The sequence below is a fragment of the Fulmarus glacialis genome, unplaced genomic scaffold, assembly GCF_000690835.1.
Source record: "Fulmarus glacialis isolate BGI_N327 unplaced genomic scaffold, ASM69083v1 scaffold24320, whole genome shotgun sequence".
NCBI lineage: Eukaryota > Metazoa > Chordata > Aves > Procellariiformes > Procellariidae > Fulmarus > Fulmarus glacialis.
Window position 1 is genome coordinate 18,636 of NW_009187471.1, and position 23,207 is coordinate 41,842.

At 39.8% G+C, this 23,207-nt stretch overlaps 1 protein-coding gene across 1 annotated transcript in view; it reads right to left on the reverse strand.

The window, feature by feature from the left end:
* Positions 1-2,859: 2,859 nt before the first annotated feature.
* ACO1 (aconitase 1, soluble) overlaps positions 2,860-23,207 on the reverse strand; it is a 26,150-nt gene continuing 5,802 nt past the window's right edge. The window contains exons 4-20 of the mRNA XM_009575224.1: positions 21,745-21,814; positions 21,453-21,636; positions 18,857-18,996; positions 17,659-17,830; positions 17,090-17,190; positions 15,933-16,049; positions 14,515-14,674; positions 11,097-11,232; positions 10,499-10,583; positions 10,065-10,221; positions 9,376-9,500; positions 8,509-8,613; positions 7,672-7,814; positions 6,093-6,240; positions 5,545-5,667; positions 4,321-4,506; positions 2,860-3,074 (exon numbers count right to left, since the gene is read on the reverse strand). Of these exons, the coding sequence (XP_009573519.1) occupies positions 2,961-3,074; positions 4,321-4,506; positions 5,545-5,667; positions 6,093-6,240; positions 7,672-7,814; positions 8,509-8,613; positions 9,376-9,500; positions 10,065-10,221; positions 10,499-10,583; positions 11,097-11,232; positions 14,515-14,674; positions 15,933-16,049; positions 17,090-17,190; positions 17,659-17,830; positions 18,857-18,996; positions 21,453-21,636; positions 21,745-21,814 (2,266 nt within the window). The 3' untranslated portion in view covers positions 2,860-2,960. The remainder of the gene's footprint in view (positions 3,075-4,320; positions 4,507-5,544; positions 5,668-6,092; positions 6,241-7,671; positions 7,815-8,508; positions 8,614-9,375; positions 9,501-10,064; positions 10,222-10,498; positions 10,584-11,096; positions 11,233-14,514; positions 14,675-15,932; positions 16,050-17,089; positions 17,191-17,658; positions 17,831-18,856; positions 18,997-21,452; positions 21,637-21,744; positions 21,815-23,207) is intronic.

A 23,207-nucleotide genomic window follows, 5' to 3' on the forward strand; every position in this document is an offset into this window, starting at 1 on the left:
TTTGCAGAACGGACACCTTTCTATATGTGGGTTAACTGAACAAGCCCCAGGGGGGACAAGGCAGTGCCTTGTAAGATGGACGAAGGCTTAGTTTAAATGGTGATTAGCATTTACCCTGATGTCCTCTCATGAATTGGCACCTGAAATCTCTCAAGCCACTGATATTAATTCTGCAGATTTCGTGTCAGAGCTGATCTAGAATTGGAATAAAGGCTAGGCATTAGTGTTTAAATCCCCCTTCCCCACCCTCAGAAAAACAGAAATTACTACAGACACGATTATGAAACATTGTTAAACTTGTACATTTTAAAGCACTTGCTGATTCTACCTATCTTCAATGAGTTTAATCTTCAATATTTCTGGAACCAAGATCAAATATATTTTCAGCTTTATGCATTTGATAGTGTAGTAAGGTATGTATGTAGAAGAATTACGTGTCTGAAACACTTGAACTCTGAAGAAAACAAAGCACCTTGAGCAGGAACCTAACTCAGAGTCCAAAAATTATTTAAACTACCTAAACCAAGTCAGTGAGACTTGTGGTGTTCTTTTTAAATAGTGTTATGTGGCATTAAAAGCAAAACAACTTTTTAAGCACTACTTCATGTTCCACCGCAGTCTGTGCCTTCTACCGTGAAAGCTCTATGCAGTGTACCGGAAGCTTGAATCTCAGTCCTACAGTAACTTACTCTGTGTTTAGTTTTTACCTAGTGAATTCACTGTTATAGCTGCTTCCAAAAGGGAAACACAGAAAAATGGATAAAGATGATTTATGGTTGGATAATGCCTCCCCTCCAAAAATACTAAGAACGAAGTTTTTGAAAAAGGCTGGTTTAGCCCTTTCAACTTAAAAGTACATGGAAAATCACAGGCCTTGAGTATCAGTTTGCTGTGTGAAAGGGTCATCTACTTTGGGACTCTTGGCATAAAAAAATAATCAGTCTTAAGTTTCACAGCTTATAGTAATAACTACTGGGAAATTAAGGGATTCGAGGAGTTTGGAGTTTGTCTTTTCCTATTGTTTGAGTGCAAGGATTGCAGACTAAAACAAGTCCACAGTTCAGCCTATATGAGTGTAATAAAGGTGGATGAGGTAACACATTAGTAAGAATTCAACTTGCTACAACAAGCCTACCTTCAGTACATAGTGGAGATGGGAGGGTGGGGAAGAACACCAGCACTCTACTTGGCTTTTGAGAATATCTGAAATTTTTTTGCTGTTGAACCCAAAGTTGCATATTTTTTACCAAGTAATGCTCAAGATTATGACCATATTAACAGCTCTCTGTTAAGATGTTTCACAAAATCACAGAATGGCTGAGGTTGGGAGGGACTTCTAGAGGTCATCTTGTCACCTACAGCAGTTTTGCCTGGGACCATGTCCAGACAGCACCTGAACATCTCCAAGGATGGAGACACCACAACCTTTCTGGGCAATCTCTTCTAGTCAGTCCTTGGTCACCCTCACAGTAAAGAAGTGTTTCCTCATGTTCAGAGGGAACCTCCTGTGTTTCAGTTTGTGCCCATTGCTTCTTGTCCTGTCATTAGGCACCACTGAAAAGAGCCTGGCTGCATCTTCTTTGTGCCCTCCATTCAGGTATTTGTACACAAACAGTGGAGATGTCCCTGAGCCTTCTCGTCACCAGGCTAAACATTCACGGCTCTCTCAGCTTGTCCTCATATGAGAAATGCTCTAGACTCTGCAACATCTCTGTTTGTTGTAATCAAGCAAGAATAGCCTGTTGCAGGTACAGTGCAATCTCTATCCCCTCCTTAAGTCTCCTGACTTCTTTCAGAACTATTTTCATTGTGTTTTTTTGAGATACAGCTGGAACTCACTGCACTAAAAATATATTAGATTACTTTGAAATAATTTCTCCGCCATATTAATTGTTGTGGCAGTTGCTCTAAATATGATTAAGAGTAAGAATTAGTACTATAACCTTGTTTATCTCTGAGTAAGAGGATATTTGTTATCACTGTAAATAGATTCATGTGGTATTGTGGATTGGGCAGTCACTGACTTCAATGAATACATTAGTGTAATCACTGTTTGCTAACTGCCATAAAAATTGCTGACAAGGATCTTGAAATTGTGGTAGATTGTCTTCTTGAGGACGCAAAACAGAGGGAAGTACATCACAGCAGTATTCTGTGGAGTTACAGAAGACTGCCAGTATCTGACAGTATTTGTATTCATCTTGTCTCATGCAGATTATTCAAAGAAACAAGAATTAAAATATGAGAAGTGAAGACTTGTATGACTCTGCTCCTACAGGGACAATGAGAAGAGTTTAAAGTCAAAGCTTTGTTCTGCATATCGGTACTGAGGATAACATGACAAAAAACACCAAGCTTCTTGAAAATAAATTTAATTTTATCCATTAGAAATATTATCCCCAATAAGTCCACCTTTCCACAAAGGCTTAGATTTTAAACAACAAAGTTCACATTTTTTAAAATTAATAATAAACAGCTAAATAATTAATTTCAGTATTAGATTCAGATTCTGGTCAACTGAATAAGAAAGCAAGCCAGTATCAGGTAATCATGAAGGAATAAAAATTATTTTTTATATTGTCAGTTAACTTTTGGACCACTGATATAAGCATAGAATTTAACTTCAGAGTCAAACTAAATGGACCAAATATATGAAATCAGCACATGATCTTCAACAGTTCCACAGGTTCCAGCAGTATTTTAATGACTTTTGCACTGCATTCTAAGGTAAGTTAAGCCAACCACCGTACAAAACAAATAATAAATGGTGTTTACTTGGGCAGGCATGTCCAGCTTCCTGATACACAGAATAATTTGACATTGTAAACAAGCCTTCTAATACAATCCACGAAAAAAATGTTCACTTTATGGTTCACGCTTTCAAATTTATGATTACCATAGTTTTATTGTGCTCACCAGAAGCAGGCTTGTACCTGGACGTTTTTGCTTAGTGTTTTTGATTAGGATGCCATTTTACGGATCATGTAGTTCAGAATGCCGCCATTGTGGAAGTAAGTAAGCTCCACATCAGTGTCAAATCTCATGATGGCCTGAAAGGTTTTCCCAGTATCCAGCTGTTGGGGTCAAAAAAAGTCATTCAAGCAGCAGAACCTTCCAGACGTTACATGACATCATAGTAAAATAAGGACTATTATGGTAGTTTTGCCATCTTAAGAACTTGTGATAGAAAGCTAAAGTGAACAGGCACTGGACATCAATATTTCTTTCCATATTAGACTACAGCCAGCTGCTTAAGAGGAAAGTGGTTTAAAACAAACCATAATAAACACGGTATGGAGTCTCCTTGCATTGCATTTGATGCCTCATTTAGATTTATTGTCAATATAAGCCTAGCGGCATGAAAGCTGACCATCCTTTTAAGTGGTTATACTAATTCTTGATGTTCTTCTATGTAGTCATTCTTCTGGCTTAGGTACAACAGCAATACTAATTTTATTAGCTTTCTTTGAGGCCTAGTGTTTGGGAATCAGAAAAGCACAAAGACAAGTGCATGAAGTGAATAAAACCATTGTGTTTTACTGAAGACTCCTCTAGTCAGGTACTACCAGATGAATGCACATCTGTGACTGATAAGCTGACCAACAATTTGGGATCTATACTTTCTCCATTTCAGGGCAGTTAACGAGGTACATATAAACAACTGTTGTTAGAAACTAATCCAGGGAGACCACCTGCATTAAATGAACATGCAATAAGTACATTGTTTTGCTAACAGCAGTACAAAAGCAGACTTTGATGCTATTAGGTTAAGTCAGTTTTACAGATGTTCCAATCAAGAATAAACCAAATTGTCATCGTAGATGCTAATATTTTTCAAAAAAGGGCAGAGATTTGGAGGCAAAGCTAGACAAAAAAAAGTCTTTCAAATACAGGGTGTGAAGTTTAACTAGATTTTATGCTGGGTATGCTTAGACTTCACTTCGAATGCTGCAGTGTACAATATTCTGCAGTTGAATTGTCAATGAATTATTTTACTTTTAAATTCATTTAAATAAATTAGTTTAATTTATTTAATTTTCTACTTACAGTTCACTTTCTATTGTGCTTCAAACATTTAACTGAGACAGAAAAATTTATAGTGGACTTTGAAAGACTGGTCCAAAATATAGGACTTTTATATCCCATCATAGCAAATCCCTATTACAATGACTGTTTTCATCCCCTTCACCATCTCACTTCTTCTCCCTTCCTCAAGTGAGAGAAGCTTACTGCCATATGAAAGCACATTGTTTGAAGAGACAGTTAATTTTGAGTGAAATTACAGTGATTCAGAAAATTCAGCTCTTAGGTGTCTCATACCTTAATCTGGATATTCATCTGCGGTTTTAGTTTCTCAGGAATGATAATCGTGTAACGCTCCCGTCCAGTGAGTCCCAAAGTCCCTGCATCCTCTCCAGGTAAATACTGCAGAGGAATCACTCCCATCCCTACTAGGTTGCTTCGATGAATTCTCTCATAGCTTTCAGCAAGCACAGCCTTGATACCCTGGGAAATACACAACAGGTATAGTTGTCTTCATGGTTCAGGATAGTCCTTCTGTGCTCATAGGAAGAAAATTGGTACATTTGTGGTTCCTTCCATTTCATTTACCAGCTACTGGTAGAGTCAGCAGGTCTGTTTGACAGCAGACTGTCCAGGATGACTTGATTATATGTTAACTTTCAAATATCTTGAAAAGAAGTCTGACTGTCAAAAAACTACATACGCTTTCTCAGGAATCCTGCATACTTCTTTAACATGTCTTATGTAGAGCACCACTAGTCATTTCCGTAATTATTGCTAATTCAGTTTTGCCCTCCTACACTACAAGCTCCAGGATGCAGTTTAATTTATTTCTAAATCTTTACATGTTAATACAGTTAAGACAAAAAAAATCACCATCGGGAAAAAAAAACCAAACCCAAAAACTTAGACGAACGTAATATTAAACACAAACTCTCCTAAAACTTCGTTTAATAATACACACACTATTGCCTTCACAAATTCCACATCAAGAAAGCTTGAATCAGAGTTCAGGCTAGTAAATGGTGTAGGACAGGACAGACAAAGAACAAAACTGGTATTTCACTGTACATGGATTTCTCTTAGGCTCCTATAACAATACTGCTAAGCATCCCTACAATTGGCATGATGAAGCCATGCTAAATTTCATTTTCACTGATACTACTTTTCTCTTACAGTTTCTATCTTCCCTACTAAGCGAGCTGAAGGAGGCAGCTAGAAGCAGACCCAAGGTTTACTGGGTTATGGGAAGCAGAACTAAAGAAAGTGGCCTTTGTGGTGTAGCCTTGTGGATTTCTAGCTGAAGATCAGTCCAGGCTTCCAGTCCGAACAGGATTTATTAATATTTAAATAGCTTTTGCAACTCTACTGCGGCTCTTGGAGGCAGCTGAGATTTCAAAATAGCTCTTGCGACCAAAAGTGAGAATGAGCTACCTAAGATGTTGGTCATAAGCTAGTCTTCCTGACAAATGAATGCACTTTTAAGTACTGTCCTCCTCCTAGTTTACTGTAGTTACTCACCAAGAGGAATGGTCCTTTAGCTGCCCAGTCTCTGGAACTTCCTGCGCCATATTCCTTCCCAGCCAGCACAATCAGAGGATGGCCAGCCTGCTTGTATCTTTCTGCAGCATCAAACACGTCCAGCTGGAATGAAAATGCCAAACACTTTATACGCTTTTTGGGGGTGGAAGCACAGTTCCAGGGAAACAAGGAAAAAAGTGTCCCCACATAAATAGCTGAAGCCCACACTTTTCGCCAAGCAGCACTTTAAGGATATTAACCATACAGTGCTTTGTGGCTTCTAGCCTGATCTCATTCCCAACATAAACCTGCATCTTCCACTACCACTTCTACAGTAGTTATACTCTCCACTGGTATACTCTCCACTGTATAGAACCACATTATGTAGGTATGTGTGACCTGCTTCCCTAGGTCAATACAGCTCCTGTCCTCTCATTAGCTTTACTTAAAAGGCACTTCAGTAAATGACCTAAGCTGTAAGAAGGAAAGCCAGTACTAATCTACTTTACTGTCAGTGAGCCTAAGTTTAGAGCAGCATGTGTACTTACAGTTTCCCCAGAAGGGAAATGGACAGTCTGAGGTCCTTGTTTATCAACAAATTTGTTCACCAAGCGGATGTTTGCAAATGTTCCTCTGGCCATGACAGCATCGTTCCCTCTGCGGGAGCCATAAGAATTGAACTCTCGAGGAGTCAAGCTATTAAAGGAAAACAAAAAGAAAAAACGGAGACTGTGTTGTTTTTAGACTAAAGCACTCTGTGCTTTAAAAAAAGAACATAATGAACTGGTGTTTCTGAGGCAGGTACACACATAGTTCCCATCATGGCAGTAGCATCCAGTTAGCCGATACTTCTACTTTTAGATTTTTTGAAAGAAAAAAAATAATTAAAAAAACCCCAGAAGTCTGCCTACAGCTTGGTCACAGAAAGCAGCTTCCGTAGTATTCTCATTCCTTGCCCTAGAAAATAGTATCTGATAGTGATGCAAGGATATAGTTCATGTTAGGTCAACATGACACAAGACAACACAATTCTTAATAGCTGGCTACTGAAAATCCTCCTCATTATTTACCATCACATCTAGAACAAAGGTAGAGACACCACTGTGCTAAACAGCTAAAAGGCAGAGAGAGCCCCTGCTGCAAGTTAGAACTACAGAAGAAAAAGTTCATTTCCAGAGATACAGGAATGAGGGGACACTCCAGCCTAAGCAGTAAACAAAAAATGTGCTGCGATGTGGCAGAAAATTGGACTGTTTGCATTGGGCTGCATCCAAACAGCAGCTATGACATAAAACATCTGTTTTGTAATGTGCATAGGACTATTTAGATTTCAAAGTGACTGATAGCAGAGGGCCAGAGAGTCCAGAGCAGTTAGTTTTCAATAGATCACACTGTTTTAATCCATTTCCTCTGCAGAATTATTAGTCTAGTGAAATTTTTTTTTTATAATGTCAGTGCTGTTCCTCAAAACACCATTGAAGTTGTAAGAAGTGCTAAACTAGGGAACAAAAGTATCCTATTATCTGTGAAGACTAAATAGGGCAACTCAGCAAGTCCTAGTCTTGCCTTAAGTTGAACCCAGAGTACTAAACTGGTAGGCTGGCCGTAGAAAGAGACAACATTTTACAGCAATTCGGACTCCAACCACAATAGCTTTGCCAGTTTTTGTAGCTGCGCTGAAACCTAAACTCCTGGATGTTCTGTAGCTCCTGATAGCCTAGATCTGTGAAATAGTTGCACATGCTAGAAATGAGAATTTCTGGCATTAAGGACCGTGATAATTTTGCTTCCATAGGGAGACAAATCCTGATTCCCTTATTTATGAATAGACTTACTGCAAAAACTAGCCTGAAAGTTATCTTTTTTCCCCCTCTCCACACAAAGAGAGGTCTTCAGCTCTCCAGTGTAATAGACGTGCACACTCTATGCAAGTTCTTACACTTGGGGAGAGCTGCTGAAACAGCAGAGAAAGAAATGCTTTTCTTTCTTCTTTTATACATTCTCCAGGCATCTGTTAAGCTATACAAGCATATGTGGACAGCAGATATGTGTGCCTGTAAGATGGTATAGTAGTTGTGGCTAGTTTCCTCTTCTCAATTTGTAACAAGAACAAGAAGTAGTGCTTACCCTCTGCTGGTCAAATAACGGGCTGCAGGGCTATTTCTTGCTATATTCCCAGCTGGAGATATGTGGTCAGTTGTCACAGAATCCCCAAAACTCAACAGAACATAGGCGTCTTCTATTGTTTTCGGGGTCTGAAGAGCCAAAGTCTAAATGGTCATCAATACAAACAAAATAATTAAAATATGACACAGAATTCCTTTACCTTTCTCAAAAGTGCAAATTGCAAAATAAAGTCTCCCTTTTTATACAAGTTAGACGAAAGAAAAAAACCCAACCCTATTAAAAATGTTTATATTCTTGAAGAAAATATGATGTCCTGGCTGTTTGTCAGCAAGTTCATGCATGAAGAAAATAGATAAGGCAAAAAAATTAGCTAAGGCTTCCTGTGGTACATGAATGAACGCAGATGAAAATCCAGGATTCCTAGACATCTGCATGCATTGAAATCTGCATTTTCTTTTAAATGGTACTGAAATAGCAATCTGAACACTGAACTATTTGGTGCAAAATGCAGGCAGGCAGAATTTTGCCTAGGTGGGTTTAGTTTCCTGTCCTTTTCCCTCACTTGCTTTGTGACTATTTAAAAGTATTCCAGCTTAAAAGGAAAAGGAGACTTTTTCAAAAGCCCCGAAGTGACAGGGAATCCTTACAATTTTCAGATTGACTCATGCCTTTGTATTAAAATGAATACAATAGTGTAATTCTAACATTTGAGAACCAAGTCCTCAATAGGCTATGATGGATGCTCACAGGCCCCTTGAAGTGGCTTTGCTTCACCTTTAACGTTAGTCAAGATCTCTACACACTTTGGCTTGATTCAAGGGGAAAGCATGCACATACCAAACCATCAAAGAAAGGTGGAGACTTGATGTAAGTTGACTTGGGATTCCAAGTATATAGTTTATCTGAAGGAGCATTTAAGGCATTCCAAGATTCATTTACTGTCTGAAAAACACACAAAAACATCCCATTGATTTGTAAGTTTTCAGAAGCAGTGGAATTACTTCAGAATCCAGGTAAAATTACAAATTTAACTTCAGCTAAAGCCTTGTGTATTTCTTAAAGCACTTTGGGAAATTCTTATGACAATATACATTATGTTTGGGGTTTTTTTTTCAACGATTCTATCTATTAAAAGAGGTAGGAAAACCCTCACTTCATTACAAAAGAAGAGCTGCTCATCCAGTTTTCTGACAATAACCTGTATTATGTAGACAGATAACACTTTATAATTCTCAAGTGTATTTATCAGTAATCTTAAGAAGCTTTCCTAGCATGTAAACCTTAAAAATATTTTGTTTCAATACCTGAGAAAGGCTTGCAGGAAGACGTTACCAAGAACAAGTTTTTTTTCTGATGTGAATGCTATTAAGTAATGCAAATTAATTTTATGTCAGCTGAAAAAAACCAAACATCTGTGAAGCTGGAATATCCTACTTTCTAATATCAGCCTGGGATGACTGTTTAAAACACATCATCTATATGTTACATTAAAAGAGTCATTATGGAGCAATTTTCAGGACACGACTGACTGTAAGAACCAGTTAATTAACCAGAAGCCATTTAAAAAAAAAAAAAAATCTCATTTGAATACTTGTCAGAACAGGAGCAACAGCAATAGAAGGAAAAGGTTTGTTTCATTATCAAGACCAGCTTATTTAACAGCTTCAGAATAGCATCAAACTACTGCCCAGGGGATTAATTCACCTCTATTTTTTGGTAGACCTCCTTGAACATCCCAGGAATAACAAACTGACGCTCAACAGCCTGAATCTCATTTCTTGTTGGCCAGATATCTTTCAGGAAAATCTTCTTCCCCGAAGCATTTATTCCTGTAGAAAATGGTATTCTTATGTTTGTTGCATAAATCTTCCATTGAGAAAGAAAGAAAAAGTTTATCGTGGTGTCCTTTAGCTATGTGTTCCTTCGAACCTTGTCAACGCTCATGAGACACATTTTATTTCACCTACAAGGGTCTGACAGAAGAGGGCCTCCTAGACTTGATGATGTCTGTACATATGCCTTCTTTTGTGATTTCCAATGGCCTTCCAGAATAATTTATAGAATAATTTAGGTTGGAAAGGATCTTTGCGGGTTGTCTAGCTGAACTACCTGCTCAAAGAAAGTCTACTAGGTCAGGTTGCTCATGAAAGACTGCCACCCAGACATAACCAAAAAGATGTCCCTGTGGAATTAGAATACTGGTGAAGCTTGGCTTTCCCCTTTCTCCATCATACAGTCTCCTTGTTGCTCTGTTTCTTAACAATTGCATGCTTTGTATACCAGAGGTACTCAGTCATTTGAAGCATCTCCCTAGCACAAATGTTTATGAAGGGCTTAATTCCAACCATTTTAGTTTATAAGCTGTGAAAAGAAGCATCCTGCCACTGTCTTACCCAAAGGCTCTTTCTCAAAGTCGATCCGGACAGTCCCTGCAATTGCGTAGGCTATTACCAGTGGTGGGGAGGCTAGGTAGTTAGCACGGGTGTTGGGATGGACACGCCCTTCGAAATTCCTATTGCCAGACAACACACCGACTGCTACGAGGTCTCCCTGCAAGAGAGTTTGAGACAAAGGTAGCTGAGGTGCTTGCAGACTCCACACCCCCAGCAGGTCTGCAGAATTGCACCATGGCACAACATCAATGACTGGACACTCACAGAACTGTCTCCTTCCAAACAATCCTATAGCACTTCTGCAGAAAAGAGAATATAGACTGAATTTACTTCGCACACAGCTGGAAGGGTCACGGCACAGTATATCACAGCTCGGAACAGCACACAACAGACAACAGCTTTCCTAAATAAGCTGCACAGGAAAAGCTGCATACCTGTGTAATGGCCTCAACCACAGACTCTGGTAGGGGTCCACTATTGCCGATACATGTCATACAGCCATAACCCACCACATCAAACCTACATAGAGCACAAAAACCATCAGTGAACAAAAAGCTATTTTGGAGCAAAACGTTTAATCCCTTAGTGGTTGGCTAACGTTACTTTCAAAAGATGTACTGGTTTAGCAAATGAACTGCTGCTGAAAACAGCATTTTTGAGAATGCTCAATTTTTATCATTGCAGTGACTGTCCATGCACACAGAACGAAGATCTGGGAAATGTGTTATCTAGCAAGATGAACAACAACATAGTGTCATTTATGCTATTTTAAAACCATTACTCTTGAAAAATAACCTATTTTCCTACTTCAGAACACAAGTGTTCAAGAAGCTACGGCAGGCAATGGGACTCCTCCCTCGTTGGCACGAAGTGAGCCAGCACAATAGCAATGCATTAACTCATGCAGGATCATGCTGTAGGGTACCTTCCATATCTTAAGCTGTACAGAGAAATAGTTATTCTATTGCACCGCTTGTTGTCAATGCTTTTAGTTAAGCAGCCGTAGGACAGCAGTAAGAAAAGCACTCTTACCCTAGTTGGGAAAGATAACTCATAACTCCACTCTCCCTCAGGTAGTAAGTGACAACCCCGCTTCCTGGGGACAGGCTAGTTTTAATGTATGGCTTCACTGTCAAACCAGCTTCAACAGCTTTCTTAGCAAGCAATCCTGAAAAATGCAAGTGATAGTTGCAGTTTTTCCTGTAAGTGGGACAGTTTGGAGGATCAACAGGTTAACAGAAGTACCATTAAATAACTGGAAAACAGAAGAGGGTCCATTTCCAGCAATGAAATGATACAGTGAACCAAAAGCACTAATCCCAGAATAACCAGCTAAAGCTCAAGTGCTCTGTTGAACTGTAGGTCCAGCCTGCAATTTCTGCTGCACTGGAAAGTTGCTGGAAGTTCCATTCAACAAGATGCATTCACACTGGGGCAGGATGTAGACATTCAAAACTCAGATGGTTAAACAAACACTATTCGCAAGACAAGTGTCACACAAAAAATGCAGAAGAATTGTTAACTTCCCACTTATGATGGACTAGTGAATGAGTGCTGAAATAACTGTGAACATATGACTTGCTGCCCTCAGAAGCAGATGGCTATGAGAGCACCAACTCTGGCCTTTTTCACAAACAAGCTATCTCACCATCTACAGGATGTTGCAGGAGTGCTGTTTTACCACTCCTGGATTTGTAACATGGATAAAGACGTTTTAGTGGAGCGTATGTGTTACCAGAAACATATTTACCCTATTTATTCTTCCTTTTAAATGAACTGTCCATACATAGATGAATGTTCAGGAAAAAACCTCCCTCCAGCCATTTCCCAGAATGGACATAAAAGAAGAAAAAGCTATGCAAACTATGCAAAACTTCACATTCCCATGCCTCATTCCCTCTCTCTCTCACACATCCACTTAGATAAGAAAGCTCTGCTTTGATCCAACTTGATCTCCAACAGAAAGACGTCATCAAACGGGTTTGGTTTTGCCAGCTGTTCAACAGCTCTGTTAGACATGACCTGGAGACCTCTACTTCTAAGTGTTGTGTGTGAAAGCCTAAACTGATAGATTTGGAGGCCTAAAGGTAGATATATGAATTTAAAAAAGCAGTCCTATTCCCGAAATTGCTGAGATTCCTTAGCTTCCACAGAGGAAGCTGTGGAAACTGAAGCTCTTGGGTACTTTTGAAAAGGTGACCATGAACAAATCATCCCTCTAGGACTCAAGAGCCTGACAGCTGGTTTGAAAGTGTTGACTTCTGTTTTGCTGCGAATACCAGTTCTGAAAAGAAGTCAAACTCTAAAAACTGGCAAGGAAATGCCAGAACTTAAGTTGCTTTGAGCAACCTCAATCCAACACCATTTTAAAGTCAGTTCAGGCTGTCAGGGCTGCAACAGCATACACTCACTATCCCCACAGACACACAGTCCCTGCACATCATTTGGTACGCAGGATACACAATGCTAGTTTGAAACTACTATTCATATTTCAGATTTCTTTTAGCTTGGTTACTTAGCGTGGAAGCACTGTATGTTTTATTTACTTTCATTTCAAACCCTGCTCTGAAAGGCAAATTATCATGCTTCTTGTGGGTATCTCAGAGGTTCTCAATAACTGTAGTGTACAAACAGTTACTGGAGACTGACAGAATTACTTTTTCCCTCCTTGTTGAGGTCAAAGTGCCGCTGTACGGAAAGGCGGCAAAGGTAAGAGTACCCACTAGACCTGAGTGCATACATTGAGATCTTTAGGACTACGTTCTTCAGGCTGCTGTGCATTAAGTAGTAGTGAACGCATTCAAAATAACAACTTTACTTGTATCTGCAGAACATTCTACACTTTAACCCACAGAGCTATTAAACCAAGCAGGCTGAAAGATCAGCATCCCCACTGCCACAGAGAGAGTTAAAAATGCATGCCATTCTCCTGGGAGCCAAACACTTGAGGAAATTATATCCTAAGCAGGTGGCATAACGGAGGGAAACACCCACCTAGAACTAAGGGAATAGGACAGAGCAAAGATGGTCTGCCTGGAGGAAACCTACTTCTTGATCCTTGGAAGAAAGAAATACAGCTCTGTTTCTGTGATCATGATCAGGATGGACCTGAGGAAAGAAGTATGCTGATTTGGCTGTCCTGTCAAGGGCACGTGAATTGGGAGACTTTGTTCTATTCTGTTCCTCTCAAAGGGGTAAGAAATAGAGCAGGTCTCTCCTCCACTTCCTTTTCACCCCTCATCCTGGTTTATGATGGACTTCGTCCCTGTTGCTAGGAATTAAAAGACCTTTTGTGCTTGGGAAGGGTGGGGAGCTGCTGGTACTGAAGAGTACCCAAGGGAAGATGCTAGCCCAAGAACAGGTGACAAATATCACATCGACAAACTAAGCACAAAGTGATTGTTGTGAGAGGCTGTCCACAAGCCAAGATCTTCCCAGTACCACACAGGAACAAAGGAGACAAATTACGTGACTTCAGCCAGTAACCCTCTCTGGTCAAGGGCCTTTGCATTGCCTATTGCACGTCCCTTCCAACCTTTGTAGAAAATAAGCCTGCATCCTACAAACAGTCTGACAGACTAGGAAGCCCTAATGCAGTGGTGATCTTACAGTGACAGGTAACTTCTATGTATATGTTTGTGGAGGAGAGAAAGAAATATGTCACCATGTAGCCAAGCACCTGGGAAAGAGGGCTGAACTGGGCTAGTATAGACTGAATGCTTTGAGCATTCATATTTTGTTGCCAGAAGCACACATTTGGAATGAGAAATTTTCTGGCCAGGCTAGCCAGGTTAAAAATGAACAACCTCGTGACCTGAAATTTAACACAACCAACTCAGACTAACTGTTCTGTAGTATTTGAATGGTGATAAGCAAGAAAGTAGGGGGATAAAAATCCCACCTCCGACCACTTCTTGGATGCAGTTAAGATGTAAATGACAAGGCTCTGAAAGATGGCAATCCCCAAGAAGACAATTTTCCTCCTCTATTTACCCCCCACATGCCCTCAGACTCTTGCTGTAACAACTTGATACACCTCTAGCTAAGTACGTTTTGTACTCTTGCTGTCAGATCAGAGCACCTTCAGACTTAAACCCATAGACCGTTCTCCACTGTCCCTCTTCTTGTGGCTCTGACTTTCGATAGCCTCTTCTCAGCTCTATATAACAGCTTCTGTGCATTTGAACAAGTGTCAGAGGTGCTGGTTAATTCACTTCCAGCTTGCCCTGTAGAGAAGACAATGCAGGAAAAATACATTTTCTTCAACCCACATTTCTAGCTACCATTTCCAGAATTCCTTCTGCTATCCCTAGGGACTAAGCTCAGTTTTAGCACTCCAAATGACAAAACCAGCACTGTGCATGTAGAATTACATCAGTGTTGTATTTGTCTTTAGGACACACAGCCAGAGCCATAGAGAAACTACTGCATATTAAGCAAATAAACTTACCTGCTCCCAGCATAACTGAAGGGTTACTGGTGTTTGTACAGCTTGTAATGGCAGCAATCACTACTGAACCATGAGAAAGCTCAAAGTCACAGCCCTCAAAATTAAATTTGACTATGCTGTTGTGTTGGTCTGGGGTAATTTGGAATCCCTTGAATCCTTGCTGTAAGAGGAAAAAGAAAGAATCAGAAGGATGTGGTTAATATAAATATTTTGACTGAAATTAGTATTAGTATGGGCTGGGAACTTCACGAATGAGAAGCATCTGTCAGTCATTTCCAGGCTTGCACTTTTATGTCTGGTGGTGAAGGCTGGCATCTCTGGTCAAAGTGGTGGACAAAAATTATTTTTCTGGGGTCTATCCTACTCTGCTTACTGATAAAAAGAGGCAGCCTTTGCAGCAAAGTCTATTTGTGTTTTCTTCCTGCACGAATATATCCTTCTTCAGATTGCCCAGATGCTTCTTGCTCCCATATGTTCCAGATTCCTGACTACATATGGTTGTTACACAATCTAGTCCTGAGATTTTAGCCGTAACACGTAAGATTTTTAAGCTATGAACATCAAACAATTCAAACTTATATTAAGAGCTGACTTGAGAGGCAAAAGTCTGACAGCTGAAAAAAACCCAAAGAGCAAGAAGGCACAGTTCACACCATGAAAAATTATGCTTAGAGATCTGAAAATATAAGGTCATTTAATGGAGTTTGGAACATGTAATAAAACAAGAATTACTGGGAATTGCTGTATTTTAAGTCTCTTGATTTGCATCACTAGAGTTCTGTACTGCCTTTAACAAGAACGGTTACCATATCAGGTAAGGATTCAAACTGATTTGCAAACTTAAGTGTCTGGGTATATTAATTCAAATTAAAATCTTGCTCTTCTTTCAATGATCATTTTTGACAGGATGATGTAGAGAGAAGACTTTTTTCCTGTCTTTAGCACCAACGTCAAAATATCATGGAGACGCATGCAGTTCTGATCTGCTGAATACAATCAGTACTGAATGCAAAACTAGATTGCAGAGCTCAGGGCACAACCTCCTTGGAAAGCTGAAAAGCTGGGTAGTTAGCACAGAGCTCAGTGCAGTAGCTACTTGGTTCACTCTAACAACACCCATCGTGGCTAGTTCAGAAATCCCTTGTGCCTGTCAAAACCATGGTAGGCCTAAGACTGATCTAAAATCAGAAAGAACTACTTCAATAGGACATGAACACCTTCATGTGAGAGAAGCACCACCCCAATTTTAAACTACCCACTCTTGATGTCCTCATCTAAACTGCATTCTAACATCCTCATTCACTTTTCAATAGGCAAACAAACAACACACAAGTTAACTCCAGAATGTAGTTCCTGAACACTAGACAACTTTTAGAATCATGCATAAGTTTGTATAACCAAACGTTCCTAGTCCTTACCTTGGCTCCCAGACAAGTCTCAAAGTCCTTTTTCATATCTGACACAGCAACTTTGTCTTGAGGTCTTTTTGGTCCACTGCAGCAAGGAACAACAGTATGGAGATCCAACTCAACAACCTATTCAGTAAGAGGAACAGAAAGAGGCTCAGTACTGCATGACAAGTTGAAGCCAGTTAAGCCACAGGTATGCTTACCTCTGCTGTTCAACCAAGGCTAAGTCTGCACATCTTTAAGGTTGTTTGCAGAAATTATCAAAGACATATGAGAAGGAAAAGATCAGAAGAAAAGGACGAGTTCTAATTTTAGACCCTGCCAGCTCCCAGGTATGGCTCTCAAAAGCACTCCAGTTACTGAAAACCCAATGTGTGACTAAAGCATCTAAACAATATAAATGGTTTTGAGAATTATGTCCTTTCACATGCTAGCAGCAGGGTCCTCTTCAGAAAACAATGATGTGATGAAATCCTGGTACTGGCATAAACCAAAGCAGACTATTCATCTTGGCCTTGGGAAAAACGTTCAGTCTATTACGAAACAGAGATTATAATACTTTCCTACTCCTCATCCATGTTTCAACTTTGTTTTTATAGAGTGCTGCATCTTTCCATATTTACTAAGGTTTTTGAATAATCATGCAAACCTGAACGTAAGTTACAAGATAAATTCCTACTGCAGAGAAAACCAAGAATATTCTTGAGTTTCCTGGACAGAGAGTAAGATCTTGATTTTCTTGCATAGAAAAAGCTTGTATGCGGTTACCACACAGGGCTTCTAAGTGTCCTGATTCATACAGTAAAACAAGTTACTGAACAGAAGGAGGGTAAAACTGGGACACGGCTTACACAGACAACATCCACACTATCTTCATAGCTGTGTTTGAATCTGGACTGGACTTCTTAGAGCTACATGGACCAAACTGCAGAACCTGCACCAGCTAGAGCTCAACTGAGAGCCAATCTATACCTATGCCCAAGTTTTCACACCTGGAGAGCCAGCTGACTCATTCCACTGGGCCCTAAGTTAAGAGAGCTGTGTGGACCAAGCCAAAGGATAAGAAGTCCCTTGACTATTTCTTAGTTTCTGTGAAAAAGACAATTGTCACATTAAAATAGGACAGGTCATAAAGCAAGGAGCCAGAAGACAGAGTAGTTTCTAACCTGTGTGAAGTCCGGATCCTGAGAGGAGTTCTTGAAATCTCTTAGCATTCCCACAGCCTCAAGATACTTTTTTGTACACATAACTTTCTCTTTATCACGGCCTAAGGTGAAAGCCAGATATAGCAAAAACAAAATGCAAATGAAACTGTCTACTACGTGACAGAAAAAGAAAAAAATGCGTAACAGGCTATTTCACTGTTCAGACTGCACGCTGCACTACAAGATCCCTTCAGCGCACGTATTGGTGACTCACTAGAAACAAAGCGATTGAGCAGACTTAGCGGCTTTTGCAAAACAAAAACTTAGATTCCTGCTTCTGTCATCTGGACAAGCTAAGTTCGGGCAGGGCTAAGCAGGCAGTTAGCTGCAAAACAGTCTAAAACTCGACTCTTCCTAAACATGGACCCTAAAAGCAAGGATCCTGTTGCCTGAATAAGCAAGTATGGATGAAAAAAGCACTCAAGCTCAGAGGCTCCATCTGATTCAACCCCATTGTTGACTACACCATACAGACCTGGAGTCCTTACTTTCAATTACACTTTTAACTCATGGTCTCTTCTTACACTCACCAGTTTGTATCAGGTACCCAATGCTAATATCATCCACTGGGAAATAGGCAGCTGTTGCTCCGTACTCTGGACACATATTGGCAATGGTGGCTCGGTCAGCAATGGACAGCTGGGCTACACCAGGACCAAAAAACTCCACAAATTTACCCACGACTCCAACCTGGCGAAGGTGCTGTTATAAAAATACAGTGCCTGTGTCATTGCTAGGTGTCAAACAACCCTAGCATGTATGTTAAGAAATCCATCTTTTGACTGCAGAGAAACCTTTTTTGAAGGTTTCTATAGCCAATTGAAACCAGGAAGCTTTGGTAAACTAAATCACGAAGATGAGAACACAGAGATGTAAAGTTTCAAAAACAAGGTACAACACAGGGATGTATTGCTTCTAAACTTGCTCTTCCTCTCATTTAAACTAGAATCTATCTTAGAACAACTGTGTTTTTCTCAACACGAGGTTCTAAGGAGAGGAGAACAGTGTGGGGTCTTTAGCGAGCAAACCCAGGAAGATGGGGAAACAGGAAGAACCAACTACACAAGTACATGAATCAAACTGTAAATGACTGAACACACACACAACGTCTGGATGAACTCATAAAAACCCATTGGCTTTCCCCATTTGGAGGTTTTCTAGAGACAGCATCCCATGATGAACATGTGTACCAGATTTCTGACCTCCAACAACATCAACGCTGACCCAGTAATACTTCTAATTCAGTCACAATCCACAGAGTGAATAAACATATTTTGAACATATGACATGTGAGCCAAACACTGCAGATCAAAGAAATCAGACTGCAGCACTTACTATCTGTTTTCAGGTTTTACATTGCCTTATTTTAAGTGGGGACTTCATAAAAGAAAGTCATCGTGTTTCTTTTGAGGTGGTAGAGAAACAAGACCTTTTTACAGGCACCGTTGTTCCAAAACAGGTCTGCACATGAGGATTTGAACATGCCATGAGATATAAGCTCTCTGTTCTATTTTGTCTGGCTTCTGGGAAACAGATTTGCCTAGCAAATTTACCGTTGTCCTTGGGCAGCTGATTCCAACCCACACAGAGCGATAAAGCTTAAAAAAAGTCGCAAATGACTACATGGAGGCACACACAGGGTTCCTAAGCAGGCAGTACAGCGGCTCCGTCCTACAGAACATGCAGAGCTTCCAGCAGTAATGGCAAAACAGCAGACATGTTCATTACCTTGGTAATGGTGAGCACAATGTCAGTGGATGTTACCAGTGGCTGAGGGTTTCCTACCAGCTTATAGCCAACCACCTCAGGAAGCACCATGCTGATGGGCTGGCCCAACATCACTGCTTCGGCTTCAATGCCACCGACACCTGTATGTAACAGGAGCATACAATCCAACTACTCAAAGAGATAGTAACATCTCAAAGATATACCCATGAAGTACAGTTGACTGATGATTACTCGATTTAAGGTGTGAAAGCAGAAAGAAGGCAGACAGCCAGAGGACTTAGCCTTCTGCTAAGAGGCACTCCTCATCTTGCTTGAGTTTCTGCAAGGTTGGGCTTTTTAATTTCTTTCCGTTTCATATTTTCATCCTTGTTCCTCAGCCATTAGATAGGGTATTAGGTAAATCTAAGTAACTTACTCTGAGGACGCTTGGCTTCTGCAATAACAGATGTAAAAGTTTTATTTAATGACTTAAATATGCAATGCATAAACAAAGTGGCCATGACTGACATGGCATTGAACATGGTATGCTGTGAGTGAAATATATGTAGACCACGACTATTGGTAGAAAGTCCCTCTCATGTTTATCTTCCACTTTCAAACATCCTTCTACCTTTTGTTTAGCTTAATTAATACTGAGCTAGAACAAATTGCCTGCAATAGTTGCTTATGTATGTCAAACCACTACTCCTACCCTTTTTCCCCCCACTTAATCTAACAATGGTTCTGAAAAATAATTTCCAATTTATTTTATGCAAAATTATATACCTATGTTAATTAAAAAGATAATTCTGTGACAGATCAAATCATGTGACTCCTTTCACTAGGTGTTGAATCATTTTTAAACAGCCAAGTTAGTCAACATGATTGACAGTCTACCACAGACAGGCATGAAGCAAGTTCAGCATTACCAGCCACTAGCAAGAAATGCTGGATCCAAGTGTGCGCTTTGAGCACATATGGTATGGACTATGCCCAGCCATACTTTTCAAATTCTGGAGAAAAATGAGGCTAAGTTTACAGACACACTCTTCCAAGCAGCTTTCGGTGTTGCGACATCATCTAAATGATGGCTTCCATGTGTAAAGTGCAACCAAATATAGAATAAGAGAGACATCTCTTATCCCAAAGATGTCATGGATTTAAATAAAGTGGGCTTGTTCACATTTGTATTCCAAGCTAGCAGGAATTCTTTCACCCTTGATAGAAAGTCTTAATCGACCAATATTGCTACAGTAGTATAGGTGGGGTAGAAAAACCACAATGTCCTACTTCTATCACATTGTACTCAGAATTTGACAAGTATCTTTCTGAACAACTAGCAAATGCTGTTTAAAAACACAATGTCTGCTGTATTTGTACGATATCTATTTCAGCAGGGCTCCTATCACCGTATCACAAGAAGATAAAAAGCTCAACTGAGGTTTTTGCTACCATGTATGGGATGATTGCAAATATTTTCGTTTTATAACTACTTATTTAGTCAATAATTCAAACACTGCAGTTTGCCACTACAATAAAAAAAGGAATTATTCGTATTTATTTCTGTAACAAATATTCTGCAGACTACTGGTATTAGAATGTACTTCATAGTGCTGTTTTTCACAATGGCGTCTCTGGCCATATTTAACTCAGATTCAACTTTCAGCATCTTCAATCTAATTTAAGTACTTTTTGATAAGGCAACACTTTGAAAGTAGCTAAGTGACTAAGGAACAAATGGATGTTCAGTGATGCTTCAACTCCCTTGCCTTCCCAAATGACTACGATACCTCCAGAAGTCTTATTTAATATTTTCCTTGCCTGCTTCCTTGTGATTTAAAGGCAGAATAGAAAATACATAAAAAAAAAAAAAACCAAACCACAACAACACATGCACCAGAAATCATCTGGGGCTGTTAAGAGAACAGGGAGCTTAGTTACAAAGTCTTAAATAACTGTAAGAGACCTTATCAGGTTCCTTGAATTAGGGGTTAGTCTGTGTACTGTGTCTGGCTGGCATGGAGATAACTCTTCCTTAGAACAGCCCATATAGTGCCATGTTTTAGATCTGTGAGCAAACCAGTGTTGATAACACACCAATGTTTTAGCTATTGCTGAGCTGTGCTTACATAGTGTCAAGGTTTTTTCTGTTTCTCACTATGCCCCTCAGCAAATAAGCTATGGTGGGCAAGACACAGGGAGGGGACACAGCCAGGGCAGCTAACCCAAATTGAACAAAGAGATATTCCATGCCATATAACATCATGCTCAGCATTAAAACTGAGAGGTGGGGTGGGGGGAATTTTTCCAAAGTAGCCATTGCGCAGGGACTGGCTGGGCTTTGGCGGGCTGGTGGAAGGTGGCGACTGACTGTCTTTGCATCACTTGCTTTCATTTCCTTCCCCCTCACCCCCTGCCCTTCACTTATTAAACTGTCTTTGTCTCGACCCATGAATTTTTTCTTGCATTTGCCTTTCTGATTCTCTTCCCCCATCCTGCTGGCAGGAGGAGTGCGTGAGGAAGTGGGTGGGGGCTAACCTGCCAGCCAGGGTCAACTCACCGGAGTCTGAAACACAGCTTAGCCAGGCAACAGACTATGATATTCTATTGCACATACCCCAGCCAAGCACTCCCAAGCCGTCTATCATGGTGGTGTGCGAGTCAGTGCCAACCACACTGTCTGGATAGTAGTAGCCATCCTGATCCATCACCACTCTTGCCAAATACTCCAAGTTCACTTGGTGGATGATCCCAGAGCCTGGCGGAATAATTCTCATGTTTTTAAAAGCCTGAGAGCCCCACTGAAAGAGAAGGAATTGGAGTAAAAAATTTTCAGTGCATATGAACACTGGAAGAATTTTTGTTCATTGCACTTTTCTCCATGCAAATAGGATTAATTCTTTCAGTACCTTTAAGAATTCAAACCTTTCTTTGTTCCTTTCAAATTCCAGGTCCTGATTTTTTTGCAAGCTGTCTGATCTGCAAGTGAAAATAATCAGCTGTCAGAACCAAAACTATCCACCTGAAATTTACATCTGGTCAGATATACCCAAAGGTCGAAAGAAAAGAAGAATTATTAGCTAATGGTAATCCTGATCAATCTCATCTTTTTAATCTCACTGCAGCTGTGAACTGCAGGCAACCAATGAAAAGGATTTAAGAAATCTTAAGAGATAATACCTGAAGTCTGATTCAAATGTGAGTACTTATCTGCATATTATATATGTGGCAGGCCTAAAACTTGTATCTTGGGAAACACTACACTACATGTTAGAGTAATGTGAAGTTTCCAATACCTAAAGCAGAAGCAATCAGCAAAGCAGTAAAGGGAACTGGAATGAACTGCCCTGCAACTTCAGTTAAAAAGATGATGATACAGTGTTGCCTGAAGCCCCTGTGTTTCAAAGCAGACAGGGCTAACAAACTTGTCACTTGAATCAGCTGCCCAACTTAGGCCTGAAGACTTTTAAAGAGCTGAAGCATAGGGCTCGCCAGTGTTCTCTCCATATATACATGAGCCTAATAGAAATAAAATAAGGCTGTGACAAAAAATAATTATTAGCAAAAAATTATCTAAATGAAGTCCCAGGTACTACTGATAACATAAAATGAATGTTATTAATACACAAAAAGAATCATAATAGTTGATTTTGTCCTATGGTAAAGATGAAATCATACCTTGTTCACGAAATACACTGTTTCCCAAATATCTTAAAAAATGATGTGATGCAAATTAAAAAGAAAAAGGTTAGGTTTCTAGCTTAATAGATTAGTGCTAGAACACTTATTACCCCAGAGATCAGTCTTTAGATGATTATTTCTGATTTTCCATCTGTTTTTAAACTCCTTAGTGTTATGTTAAGATTAAGAATAGATACAGCGTATCTAGGAAAAAAGATAAAAGGAGTTGATTTTTTGACAGTTACATAAGTCAAAATTTTTTGACCCTTTTTCTCCCTGCCAACTATGAAATGGCATCAGTGAGAATTTGTATCCTTACTAGTCTACAGTTAAAAAAAAAGGAGGGTAAAAGTTATATTTGAAAACTAGCAATATTCTTCCCTGAAGCAGGCTTCGCAATACATTTCTGCTCAGAAGTTCAGTATTTTTATTCTAAAGAAGCCTCTAAATATTGACACTGAAAAAGTGCTCTTTATGTTCTTTAATTTCCACCTTCTATGAATTTTCTTCTTTGCAATGCTATAATGTAAGTGGCCCGCTTCAAAACTATCTCCTATAGAGGAAAATAAATACACAGAGTATTTTAGCAGGCAAGGTAACTGCAGACCAAAAAACTTCAGGAGTTTGGAAGATGGAAGGAAACCACCAACAAGCATGTAATTGCAGGATCTGTTTGGAAGAGTAGTTCAGC